The 13,071-nt window shown below is 50.9% G+C and overlaps 1 protein-coding gene across 3 annotated transcripts in view; it reads right to left on the bottom strand.

Annotated features, from left to right (window-relative positions):
- The window catches only part of NCALD (neurocalcin delta), a 66,689-nt gene that overhangs the window by 18,720 nt on the left and 34,898 nt on the right, over nucleotides 1-13,071 (bottom strand). For all 3 annotated transcript variants that reach the window (XR_010990117.1, XM_068161136.1, XM_068161138.1), the window contains exon 2: nucleotides 1,865-2,262. Coding sequence is in view for 2 of the 3 variants with exons in the window: in XM_068161136.1 (XP_068017237.1) it covers nucleotides 1,865-2,242 (378 nt within the window). In the remaining variant the exon portion in view is untranslated. The remainder of the gene's footprint in view (nucleotides 1-1,864; nucleotides 2,263-13,071) is intronic.

Genomic DNA, 13,071 nt, shown 5'->3' with positions numbered 1-13,071 from the left:
GAGTCCCTGCCCATGCCAGGGGGGTTGGAACTGAATGATTCTTGAGGCCCCTTCCAACCCTACCAATTCTATGATTTTTCTGGTTGGACTTGATGATCTTAAGGTCTTTTCCAACCAGGCAATTCTGTGCATGATCCTGTGCAGGAAGCCTTCCTTCTCAAAAGTACACTGCCCGGTTGATCACAGGCATTAACTTGGTCTGACTGCAATTAATTGTAATTAATTGCCAGTGCTTTCCCAGAGGACAGAGCCTCATTTGGCAGCAGGTTGCTTGCTGCGCTCTAGCCCAAGAGAAGTCCCAGGGGAGAACTTCCCCCGCAGCACACAGCCCAGGGAAAATTTGCAACAGATATCAGAAGCTGCACTTTGAACTGTGACACTTCCTTTCTTTTTCTTCCCAAATGAAGTCACATCTCACATCCAAGCAGTTACACACAGGACCAAGATCATCAGCCCCCCAAATGCTCTCCGCTCAGCGCCGTGTGGCAGCGCTGCTGCATTGACTCACTTGGGAGGAGGAATCACAGAATGCTAGGGGGCTGGAAGGGGCCTCAAGAGATCATCCAGTCCAGCCCCCCCTGCCAAAGCAGGATCACCTACATAGAATAGAATCATAGAATTGGTAGGGTTGGAAGGGACCTCAAGGATCATCCAGCTGCAAGCCCCTGCCATGGGCAGGGACACCTCACACTACAGCAGGCTGCCCAAAGCCACCTCCAGCCTGGCTGCAAAACCTCCAGGGATGAAGCTTCCACCACCTCCCTGGACAACCTGTGCCAGTCTCTCACCACCCTCATGGGGAAGAACTTCTTCCTAACATCCAGTATGAATCTACTCATTTATATTTTTGCTTCATTCCCCCTAGTCCTGTCACTCCCTGACACCCTCAAAAGTCTCTCCCCAGCTGTCTTTTAGCCCCCTTCAGATACTGGAAGGCCACAATGAGGTCTCCTCACAGCCTTCTCTTCTCTCTGTATCTCTAGATACAGAATTAACCAGGTTGGAAAAGACCTCAGAGATCATCAAGTCCAACCTATCACCCAACACCATCTGATCAATTAAACCATGGCACCAAGCACCCCATCCAGTCTCCTCCTAAACACCTCCAGTGATGGTGACTCCACCACCTCCCTGGGCAGCACATTCCAATGGCCAATCTCTCTTGCTGGGAAGAATTTCTTCCTAACATCCAGCCTCAAACTCCCCTGTACCAGGTCCCACAGGAACTCATCCAGACAGGTCTTGAACATAGAATCATACTATCATAGAATCACAGAATCAATAAGGTTGGAAAAGACCTCAGAGATCATCAAGTCCAAACTAATATCTAACACCTCATGTCTAACTAAACCATGGCTCCAAGTGCCACATCCAATCCTCTTTTGAACACCCCCAGGAACAGTGACTCCACCACCTCCCTGGGCAGCACATTCCAATGGCCAGTTTCTCTTGCTGGGAAGAACTTTCTCCTCACCTCCAGCCTAAGCCTCCCCGGCACAGCTTGGGTCTGTGTCCTCTTGTTCTGGTGCTGGTTGCCTGGCAGAAGAGACCAACCCCCACCTGGCTACAACCTCCCTTCAGGTAGTTGTAGAGAGCAAGAAGGTCTCCCCTGAGCCTCCTCTTCTCCAGGCTAAGCAACCCCAGCTCCCTCAGCCTCTCCTCACAGGGCTGTGCTCCAGACCTCTCCCCAGCCTCGTTGACCTTCTCTGGGTATGTTCAAGTGTCTCAATGACCTTCTTAAATTGAGAGGCCCAGAACTGGACTGAGCAGTCAATGTGTGGCCTAACCAGTGCTGAGCACAGGGGCAGAGAGGGAGCCTCCAGCACCCGCCCTGGCGCAGGGGTGCCGCGGGGGCAGCGCATACCTGCACGATTTCCAGCATCTCGGACTTGCTGATGTAGCCATTGCCGTCCAGGTCGTACATGCTGAAGGCCCACTTCAGCTTCTGCTCCAGTTTGCCCCTGGAGGTGACGCTGAGGGCGATGATGAACTCTCGGAAGTCTATCGTGCCGTCGCCGTTGGCGTCGAAGGTGCGGAAGACGTGCTCCGCGAACTTAGAAGCGTCCCCGTAAGGGAAAAAGTTCCCGTAGATCTTTTTAAACTCCTCCATGGACAAATGCCCGCTGGGACAGTCTCTGAGGAAGCCTTTGTACCACTCCTGGATCTCGTGCTCTGTAAAGTCTGTGCTTTCTAGCAAGTCTTGCATGACCTCGGGGCGTAGTTTGCTGTTCTGCTTGCCCATGTTTTGTGTCAGAATGTTACCTGCAGAGGGAAAGGAACAAGCCCGGTGAGTTCACAGGACCACAGCATCACAGGATGTTAGGCTTTGGATGGGACCTCCAGAGATCATCCAGTCATCATAGTATCACAGTATCAGTCAGAGTTGGAAGGGACCACAAGGATCATCTAGTTCCAACCCTGTTGGAAGCAGGTCCAACCATCCTAAGGTGTTCAAGAGAAGATTGGACGTGGCACTTGGTGCCATGGTCTAGTCATGAGGTCTGTGGTGACAGGCTGGACTCAATGATCTTTGAGGTCTTTTCCAACCTTAGTGATACTGTGATACTGTAACCCCCCTGCCATGGGCAGGGACCCCTCACACTAGATCAGGCTGGCCAGAGCCTTGTCCAGCCTGGTCTTAAACACAGTCCAACCCCCCTGCCAGAGCAGGACCATAGAATCCAGCACAGCTCACACAGGAACACATCCAGATGGGTCTTGAAAGTCTCCAGAGCAGGAGACTTCACAGCCTCTCTGGGTAGCCTGCTCCAGGACTCTGTGACCCTCACAGTGAAGAAGTTCCTCCTCATGTTGAGGTGGAACCTCTGTGCTGGAGTTTATATCCATTGCCCCTTGTCCTATCCCAGGGTGCAGCAGAGCAGAGCCTGTCCCCTGCCTCCTGACCCCCTGCCCTCAGATATTTATAAACATTTACTAAATCCCTTCTCAGTATTCTCCAGATTAAACACCCCCAGGGCTCTCAGCCTCTCCTCACCAGGCAGTGCTCCAGTCCCTTCAGCATCCTTGTAGCCCTACCTTGGATTCTCTCCAGCACATCCCTGTCCCTCTTGGACTGGGGAGCCCAGAGCTGGATGCAATACTCCAGATGTGGTCTCACCAGGGCAGAGTAGAAAGGGAGGAGAACCTCCCTGGATCTGCTGGACACACTCCTCCTAATGCACCCCAGGATCCCATTGGCCTTCTTGGCCACCAGGGCATATTGCTGCCCCATGGAGAACTTGTTATCCACCAGGACTCCCAGGTCCCTCTCCACAGGGCTGCTCTCTAGCAGTTCACCTCCCAGCCTGTACTGGTGCAGTTTATTATCCCTTCCCAGCTGCAGGTTAAGCAGAGAAGGGTGCAGGGACTAGCTGTGTGGTGCAGCACACCCTCCACTCTGGTTACCCTGTGGTGTCAAGGACATGACCTGACCAAGACATCTTTTTTTTGTACCTCTAGTGGAAACCAGGTTGCTACAAAGGGCTATGTTCAGTTGGTCTTGCTCCAGAATGGGACAAGGTGCATCTGCAGTTGTCACTGAAACCAGGAGCTCCAAAACCCTTCTAGATACATTGTTCTAACAAGGGGAGAGGAGAGGGAGAGGAGAAGTTCAGAGAGGAGAGGAGAGGTTCGGAGAGGAGAGGTTCGGAGAGGAGAGGAGAGGTTCAGAGAGGAGAGGAGAAGAGAGGAGAGGAGAAGAGAGGTTCAGAGAGGAGAGGAGAGGTTCAGAGAGGAGAGGTTCAGAGAGGAGAGGTTCAGAGAGGTTCAGAGAGGAGAGGAGAGGTTCAGAGAGGAGAGGTTCAGAGAGGTTCAGAGAGGAGAGGAGAGGTTCAGAGAGGAGAGGTTCAGAGAGGAGAGGTTCAGAGAGGAGAGGTTCAGAGAGGAGAGGAGAGGTTCAGTTCAGAGAGGAGAGGAGAGGTTCAGAGAGGAGAGGTTCAGGGAGGAGAGGTTCAGAGAGGAGAGGTTCAGAGAGGAGAGGAGAGGTTCAGAGAGGAGAGGTTCAGAGAGGAGAGGTTCAGAGAGGAGAGGAGAGGAGAGGTTCAGAGAGGAGAGGAGAGGAGAGGAGAGGAGAGGAGAGGTTCAGAGAGGAGAGGAGAGGTTCAGAGAGGAGAGGAGAGGTTCAGAGAGGAGAGGTTCAGAGAGGAGAGGAGAGGAGAGGAGAGGAGAGGAGAGGAGAGGAGAGGAGAGGAGAGGAGAGGAGAGGAGAGGAGAGGAGAGGAGAGGAGAGGAGAGGAGAGGAGAGGAGAGGAGAGGAGAGGAGAGGAGAGGAGAGGAGAGGAGAGGAGAGGAGAGGAGAGGAGAGGAGAGGAGAGGAGAGGAGAGGAGAGGAGAGGAGAGGTTCAGAGAGGAGAGGAGAGGAGAGGAGAGGTTCAGAGAGGAGAGGAGAGGAGAGGTTCAGAGAGGAGAGGAGAGGTTCAGAGAGGAGAGGAGAGGAGAGGAGAGGTTCAGAGAGGAGAGGAGAGGAGAGGTTCAGAGAGGAGAGGAGAGGTTCAGAGAGGAGAGGAGAGGTTCAGAGAGGAGAGGAGAGGAGAGGTTCAGAGAGGAGAGGAGAGGTTCAGAGAGGAGAGGAGAGGAGAGGAGAGGTTCAGAGAGGAGAGGAGAGGAGAGGAGAGGAGAGGAGAGGAGAGGTTCAGAGAGGAGAGGTTCAGAGAGGAGAGGAGAGGAGAGGAGAGGAGAGGAGAGGAGAGGAGAGGAGAGGAGAGGAGAGGAGAGGAGAGGAGAGGAGAGGAGAGGAGAGGAGAGGAGAGGAGAGGAGAGGAGAGGAGAGGAGAGGAGAGGAGAGGAGAGGAGAGGAGAGGAGAGGAGAGGAGAGGAGAGGAGAGGAGAAAAAAAGGCAGATACAATCTGCAAAGGGTTTTATCAGTGGTGGATTCCCCCACCCCATATTATTGCTGTGGTTTTTAATTCTCCTTGTAGCCAGAAACTGGACCTATTACTAAGTCATACTCAGCTGGGTGGTCACAGCTTCTTTAAGAAATCCTTTTCCAAAACAAAAAACAAGAGAGAAAAAAAACACTCCAACCCTTATCCAGGCAAGAAAACTGGAGTTTTTTTCCCCCTCCCATTAAATTGACTGTTAAGATGTTAAGAAATATTATGGCATGCAGCTTCTGTTAAATCACCTTAATTGCATTTCATTGAAGGCAAGTTGCTGCATATCACCTTGTGCAGCAGACTGAATAAAGACTCTGCTAACCCTTTGGGTTTCAAGTGTTGGAGCCTGAGTGTGTTGGCTGCAGAAGGCAAGCTCACCTGGCTTGCTGGAAGCTCAGCACCACCCCTGGGGTGTGGGAAACCTTCCTCTAGCCACAGAAGCCCGGCTGAGAATTCGCCCTGTGAGGGCCAGCCGCGGCTGGAAGCCAGGCGACGAATAACCGGTGCAACTGCAAAATCATTTGTGCCAGGCTGCCAGGATGTTGTCAGAGTGAAGTCTCTGGGCCCCAGAGGTGGATTTATGAGTGATGTCTGGAGGGGCTAAGCAGCATTCAATCAAATGTCCCTTCCAGACAGAGGTAATGCTTCTATAAAATGAAGGCTAACACAGAATCCCTGCACGTCAGAGCAGCTAGTGAGAAATGTGCCACAGGTTGGAGCTCACCTGCTTTCTCTTCTATTTGACACCAGGAAGAAGAAATTGAGGCTTCTTGGGTTCAGGCTAATTGTCTCCTGTCATGAGAAGCTCCTCTTCTCCCCAAGGTGAATTTGAGCTCCTCAAGGCAGCTTCCAACACCTCCCTGGGAAACCTGTGCCAGTGTCACCATCCTCGTGGTGAAGAATTTCTTCCTGACATCCAATCTGAACCCACCCACTTCTAGTTTTGCTCCATTCCCCCTAGTCCTATCACTACCTGATACCTTATAAGGTCCCTCCCCAACTTTCTTGTAGGTCCCCTTATGATACTGGAAGCTACAATTAGGTCTCCTTGGAGCCTTTATAGAATCATAGGAAAAAAAATCATAGAATCAATAAGGTTGGAAAAGACCTCAAAGATCATCGGGTCCAACCTGTCACCCAACACCTCAAGACTACTAAACCATGGCACCAAGTGCCATGTCCAGCCCCCTCTTGAAAACCTTCACTTGTCCAGACTGAACAGCCCCAACTTCCTCAGTTTGTCCTCACAGGAGAGGTGCTCTAGCCCTCTGACTGGCTCCCCCATTCACAGAGAGAAGTCTAAAAGTGTTGGAGGAGTCCTGCCTGATGGGAGTTTCTCTATCTGTCGACCATTCAGGGGCTTGGGTAGTCACCCCTGATCCAAGTGGTGCCTGTCCCAAGAGGAAGACACCACCTCAAAGGGTGTGGTGGGTTTTTTCTGTTGCCTTTCCTCCTCATGAAAATATGCTGTGCAGTTTTAAAGTAATTTAAGGTCTTAATACCATTAAAATAGCAAAATAGCCCCCATTTTATAGGCCTAGTCCAACAGCTGCCCAGGCAGTTGTAGGCTGTGCTGCCTTCAGTGGGTGTTGGAAGGGGTCCACAATAAACAGCCTGGGGATGAGCCGAGCGAAGAGATTATGTTAGGGCAGCCCAACGGGTTTATGCCAGGCAAAACATCACCAGCAGGGTCTGCCAGCAGGATGGAGAAGCAAATGGACAAGTGAAGTGGCCACTTTTAATGGAGAGCAGCACCAGTTCAGTCAGAAGCAGAGCAGTACAATCCCCAGGGAGGGTGGCAGCTGCCCACGCCCGCGGTCGGCAGCTCTCCCGCAGCCCCAGGGGCCGCACACTTCTTGGAGCATCCGAGGAGAAAGGGAAGGATCTCTGACTAATGCAGAAGCCAGCTGCAGCAGGAGTGAGCTGGCATCAGCCATGTAATCCCCTGCTGCTTTTTAATATCACAAACACTTCAAAGTGCAAGATGCATGCTTCCCTTGAAAAATGAAACAGCGAGGGACCATGAAGGCAGCGGCCTTCAGGAGGCACCCAGTCAGAACCTGTGTCAGCCCCCAAAAGGATGCCTCTAGAGCCACACAGGGCTGCAGTGCAACATATTTTAACCAAATAATAAAGACTGGAGAGCAGCAGAATGCTCTGCAGTGCATTGGTAGGAGCCACGCATCAGTCAGACAAATCCACCTTCTCCAGGCAGAAAGAGCTAAGCATATGTGACATGAAGTGAGGGGTTGAAATTCACAGCTGCTGTGATGCCAGGCAACACAGTCAAGACCAGCAGGATTGTTTCTGAGTCCACTTGTGAGGAATTTGTGTCAGGTTCTTTGTCCTCCAGACTGTTCCTTACAATGGGTGCTGCACTAAGAGCCGTAACAATGCAGTTTATTGTCCTCATTTTATCAACAACAGAGCAAAATGCTTTGTCAGTCTGGGTGCAGAATATCCTTGAAGACACCTGAAGCTCTTTATAACCACTTCACACTCTGCTGCCTGCCTCTTCAGGACAGATTTAGATCATGGGCAGAGCGAGCTAAGAGAACGTCAGCTAACAATGACAGCAGGAAATGCACAGAACGAGGTCAAATTGCCTCTGATTTGGGGCACACTTTATCACCTCTGTAGATATTTCCATTTCTAATAAACATTTGCCTGTTTAAAACACAGCAATGGTGAATGAGAGTCACAGGGGCAAAGTTCAATATTGACAGTAGTGAGTAATGACTGCTGGAAGTGCACAAACCACAGGCAAAGGCAGTGTTTACTGGTGGTGTTTAACTGCATCACTCAATTTCCTCCTCTGGACACCATGCAGATGAGTGGTTTCCTATTCAGGGCAAGATGGCACATTAAAATATGAAGGTCTTGATTTTGAAGGCAGTATTGTTTGGTTAAGGTGTTCATGCCTTGGAGGGCTGCTACCATTTCAGCCAAGGACTGCAGCAGAACAGAACAGAACAGGAAGCAAGGCTGCTGTGTGGTTGCTGTGCTGAGCATCTCTGCTCAATGATTAGCAAATGTCACAGGCAATGCTCCACACAGCAAACACCAGGAGGCTGCTTTGCTCAGGCCCAGGTGCAGAGTTTTTTAGAGGAGACTGAGGCCAAAGCTGTTTGACAGACAGCAGGCTGTGACACTTCAGCATCTACGAGGCTACATAGATGAAGTAGCAATCAACAGGATGACTTTCCCTGCAGCACAGTGCGTTGTGTGTGGACAGGACACTAGAGCACTTACAGCCTTCTCCTCCAAGAGGAAGAAAGGCACTGAACACTTACTCTATCTCGTGTCTCCTGTCAGCGGTTCGCTGCTGCTCATTTACAGCTGTTAGCTCCGTCTGAGACCTCAGGGTAAGGCAAACAGCGTCTGCTTAAGCAGCAGCCCCACAGGAGCTGGGAAGCTGCAGCAGCCAGGAGCATGCAGATGATCTGTTGCTGTGTGAGTGCAAGGCAAACATCTAAACATATTTTCTTACAAGCAACCAAATGTCCTATTTCTGCTGAGGGCTCACCGCAATAAGCAAGTGCAAGCAACACATCTCTAACAACGTGCTTGCTCTTCAAACTTTAAACCCAGTGCTTGCTCTTCAAACTTTAAACCCATCATATCAAGACAGCTCTTTTTAGTTCTTGTTTTTATTTGGCTCAATCTGCCAAAGACAAGAAGACATCTTCATCTGGATTGAGGCTTAAATCTGAATGGAAATCCACTGCTGAGAAAGGGTAGAATGAGAAAGGGACACTTTTCCAGGGAATAGAACAGAGTAGAATTAACCAGGTTGGAAAAGACCTTTGAGATCATCAAGTCCAAGCTATCCCCCAACACCATCTAATCAACTAAGCCATGGCACCAAGCACCCCATCCAGTCTCTTCCTAAACACCTCCAGTGATGGTGACTCCACCACCTCCCTGGGCAGCACATCCCAATGGCCAATCTCTCTTGCTGGGAAGAACTTATTCCTAACTTCCAGCCTAAACCTCCCCTGGCACAGCTTGAGACTGTGTCCTCTTGTTCTGGTGCTGCTTGCCTGGGAGAAGAGACCAACCCCCTCCTGGCTACAACCTCCCTTCAGGGAGTTGGAGAGAGCAATAAGGTCACCCCTGAGCCTCCTCTTCTCCAGGCTAAGCAACCCCAGCTCCCTCAGCCTCTCCTCACAGGGCTGTGCTCCAGACCTCTGAGCAGCTTTGTTGCCCTTAAGGGAAGGGTTGCTCTAAAGAAGGGACATTTAGAACACTGTGGGTAGTTTATGGTTAACAGGGCACAAAGCATCCCAAAGGTGTGCAGAATCATTTTGAAGACAGCTTCTGCCTCACATATTTCCAGTGGGCACAGCAAGACTAACCGTTGGCTTGGCTACAGAGGTACCTGTGCAGGAATGAAGGTGAAAAACTTTCCAGAGAGAAGCACTGGGAGCTCCACCTGGTGATTTCAGTGCTATCCCACAAGTTAAAAGCAGAAAGCACTAGATAAAAAACCCACAAGCTTTAGGGAAGAGCCTTTCAGTGGCAGAGAGGTAACAGCAGCCAATTCAGGAAGCCTTTTGTGCATTCCTAAAATCACCAGATGCAGACAGAGATCATTCTGGGGCACAGATGGAGAAAGCTTCAGTAACACATCCCTAAAGTGAGAAGGCCACTTCTGCAGCGTAGCTGAGAGGCAGCTGCATGATGGACCAGCGTCACCTCACTTGGCTAAGGAGATGGCTCTACGGTGCTACAGAGAGCAGCGATGAACGACCGCATTGCCGTCTGCCTTCAGACACTGCCGTTCCCTTCGCAGGCACACGGTCTGACCTGTTTACAAGAGGGAATCCCCTGATGGGGGCAATGCTGCCTTCAACACTGCTGACACGGAATCGGAGAGTTTCCCCGAGGCCGGCAGTAGGGGATTCCAGTCCCAACCAAACAGCTGGGGAGTTCCCGGTGATGGCTGGAGTGAAGCACAGGCTGGGTGAGACACGAGGCTCGCCCGGAGCCGGCGCCGCTACCTGGCAGTCACAGCAAGCTCCAGCATGAGCCAGTCCCCGGGGGCAAGACCTGATGCCCTGCCTGTGGCCTGAGTGCTTTCTGCAGACCCTCTGCTTCTCCACTCAGCCAGCGCTGCTGGCATTCCCCCCTCCAGAGTAGCTGCTGATTGCTACTGAAAACCTGGACGTGTGACAAGAGCACTCGAACACACCACCTCTCAAGCCTTCCACACATCTGGCTACAGCAGGGCTCTCCCCTTCTTTCATGTCCTCCCCATTAGCAGTCATGTCCTGTGCCTGCATGCCAGCACCCACAACACACAGGTATGTAGGGCACTGTGTGCACACAGGACAAGCTAAACTCTCCTGCCACCACTTCCTGATACACCCCCCCAATTACTCCTCTGCCTGTCACTGTGCAACTGTGTCACAAGCTCAAAGAAAGGATGCTGCTGTCCTGGTTGACCAAGCCTCTGGTTGAGCAAACCCTCTGGCACGGCATCCCCTCACGCTGCCTTAAAGAGGGAATGCCAGGGGGAAACCACAGTGAGTCTCAGGGTATGGGACTTGGGCTGCAGATGTGTCCCCAGGGCTTCCAGGACAAAATTTTGCCCTGTTCTCAACCACTCTCCTCCTCTGTCAGCTGCTATTATTGTTTGCTAAAGCTTCAGACACAAAAATCCAGTCCAGCAGTTAGAGCATGTGCAGCCTCTGCAAGCCCTCCTGTAATTTATGATCCAATGTACTCCCAATTCAAGCTGAATCTCTGGTTCCTCCTTGTCCACACCCTTTCAGAGTAGGGGAAGGTATGTCAATTTATGAAAGTCAAGGCCTTGGTGAGCACATTCTGGTATAAAAGCCAAGTTTCCTTCATAAGGTCAGCTGTTCCTTCAGGCTGGAATACTGCTGGCTGCTGTAGAAGCTGTGTGATGAGGTGGTTCAAAGCAGCAGCTACCTCAGATGACACATTCTCTTCCCATCATGTGTACTGTTACCCTGTGGCTGGAGCACCAGCGATGCCATGGCTTGATCATGAATGCAAACCCAGTTGTAGATGCAGGTAATGCACTGCTCATCACCTGGTGGCTCTCTGGTGAGACAGAGGTCATAGAATCATCATAGAATCATAGAATCAACAAGGTTGGAAAAGACCTCACAGTATCACAAAGGCTGGAAGAGACCTCAAAGCTCATCAAGTCCAACCTGTCACCCAACACCTCATGACTACTAAACCATGGCACCAAGAGCCACATCCAATCCCCTCTTGAGCACCTCCAGGGACGGTGACTCCACCACCTCCCTGGGCAGCACATTCCAATGCCTAACAACTCTCTCTGTGAAGAACTCTCTCCTCATCTCCAGCCTAAGGTGAGCAAGGCAGGAACCTGTCAGTGACCTCTGCCATGTCCCAGCACTGGGAAGATCTGTCATCATCCATGGAGCTCCCAGGGAGCTGGTTGGGCTGAGCACTCTTCTTTTGTACTGCTCTGGTTTTGCCCTTCACAGTGCAGGATGCCACTCGTGAGACAGTGCTCTTGGTTACAGCAGCAGCAGTGCTGGGCAGAACAACTCCTTGGGGGGCTGGGGGGGGTCAGCCTCCTGCAACGAAGTGCAAGTGCTGCCCAGCCAAGGGAATTTTTAGTAACCAGAAAGCCTTTTGTTTATATCTTTTTCAAATCATCCTCTTGGGAGGGAGTTTGGAAAGAAAACCAAACTTATTCAAAGTCACAGAGAGGGGGAAAAAAAAAAAGAGAAATAAACACATGCAGAACAAAGTTTTGAGCCTTGCCAGTCTCAGTGGATTGGCAAACAGCAAAAAAAAAGGATGAAAAATTCATGAGCAAGGTTCAATTACAAAAATAATCTGGCATTCCCTTGTCAATATTCACAAGGAGCAGCAGTAAAGAGATTTGCAGGGCAGTGCAGCAAGCACCTAATGTCTGGAAACACAAACTATGGAGTTGAACTGCTGGCTGAAACAGGTAGCTGACAGTGAAGAACAGGAAAGAAGAATGATGAAGACATGGAGATGGGATAAAAACCCAACCAACAAGCAGAGGAGAAGATGTTGGCAGGCTTCTCATTCAATATTTATGCACAGGGCATACCTGTGTTGTCCTATTACCCCCTGTTACCCCCCTGGTGCTTCACAACCTGCTCATCACAAGCAGTTTCACTTCTTTTATGTTAGGCTTAGTCTGATTCCAGGATCCTGAGGCTTTCATGGCTGAGATTTACTGTTTTGTTTTGTGTCACTTCCCTTCTTCTCCAGCCCCCTCCTGGGGATCCTTCCCCAACCAGAAGTGCCCTGAGAACTCCTTTTGACAGTAGGTGTTCTGTAGGGCTACAGCCCCCAGGAGAAACTTAAGAAGCAGAAGTAAACCCTTTCTAGTTCTGTGTTTTAGTTGAGGTGGGAGGTCTTAGCTGGAGCAGCTGCACTGAGTTCATGTGTTTCAAACTTGGAGGCACTTATGGATGTCAAACATCAAAAGTCCAGGCTCTTATCCCTTCAGATTTGCCCTGGCAGAGAAATGTTACAGCTGCTGCATGTCGTCTCCTGTTTCTCTTTATCATAATCCCTTTCTGCATTTTAGCAGTGAGGGCTGGTGTGGGGCTAGAGGAGGGGAAGCAGCAAACCAGCAGTGCCCCTGTCAATAAAGGCTAGTTCTGTACTGTCAGGGCCTTCAGCATCATTGGGTTAACTACATAAGAGCCCAGTGCTCATCATGCTGCTCTTAGCAGTGCTCATGGTCTTGTCTGGAACTGGCTGGAGTGCACTAAGTGGTGTTTCAGCCTCAAGCAGCGAAAGGGATGATGCCCTCACCCCTCCTTGTCTCTGCCTTAGCTTCAGCATCACTGGGGCTTCCAGGGAAGGTGTCTGCTTCCAGAGCACTTCCTGTAAGGCTGAGTGTGTGGTGTGAGGAAGATGCCCAGGAAGGAGTGCTGCTGGTACTGGGAGCTGGGGGAGAAGAGCAGGTAGTGCAGAGCTGCAGTGTGGTGTGCTGTGCACCGACTCCTCTCGCACTCATGGCTGCTCACCCCTCCTCTCTCAAAGCCTTGCATCTAGGACTCAGAGCTTGTCAGTGGAACTGCTTCTAACCAGAACTTGGTACACATCTTTCTGTCGAAGAGCAGTGCCTCTAGTTGTTCATGTAATGGACTCTGTTTGCTACACCTCCACCCACCACATCTGAGTTGTGTGGGTCATGAACCA

Source organism: Melanerpes formicivorus, unplaced genomic scaffold, assembly GCF_026170545.1.
Source record: "Melanerpes formicivorus ecotype bairdi unplaced genomic scaffold, bMelFor1.0.p_v2 SCAF_56, whole genome shotgun sequence".
NCBI classification, from domain to species: Eukaryota; Metazoa; Chordata; class Aves; order Piciformes; family Picidae; genus Melanerpes; species Melanerpes formicivorus.
Note: the sequence above shows the minus strand (reverse complement) of the source record. Positions and strands in the feature narration are given on the sequence as shown.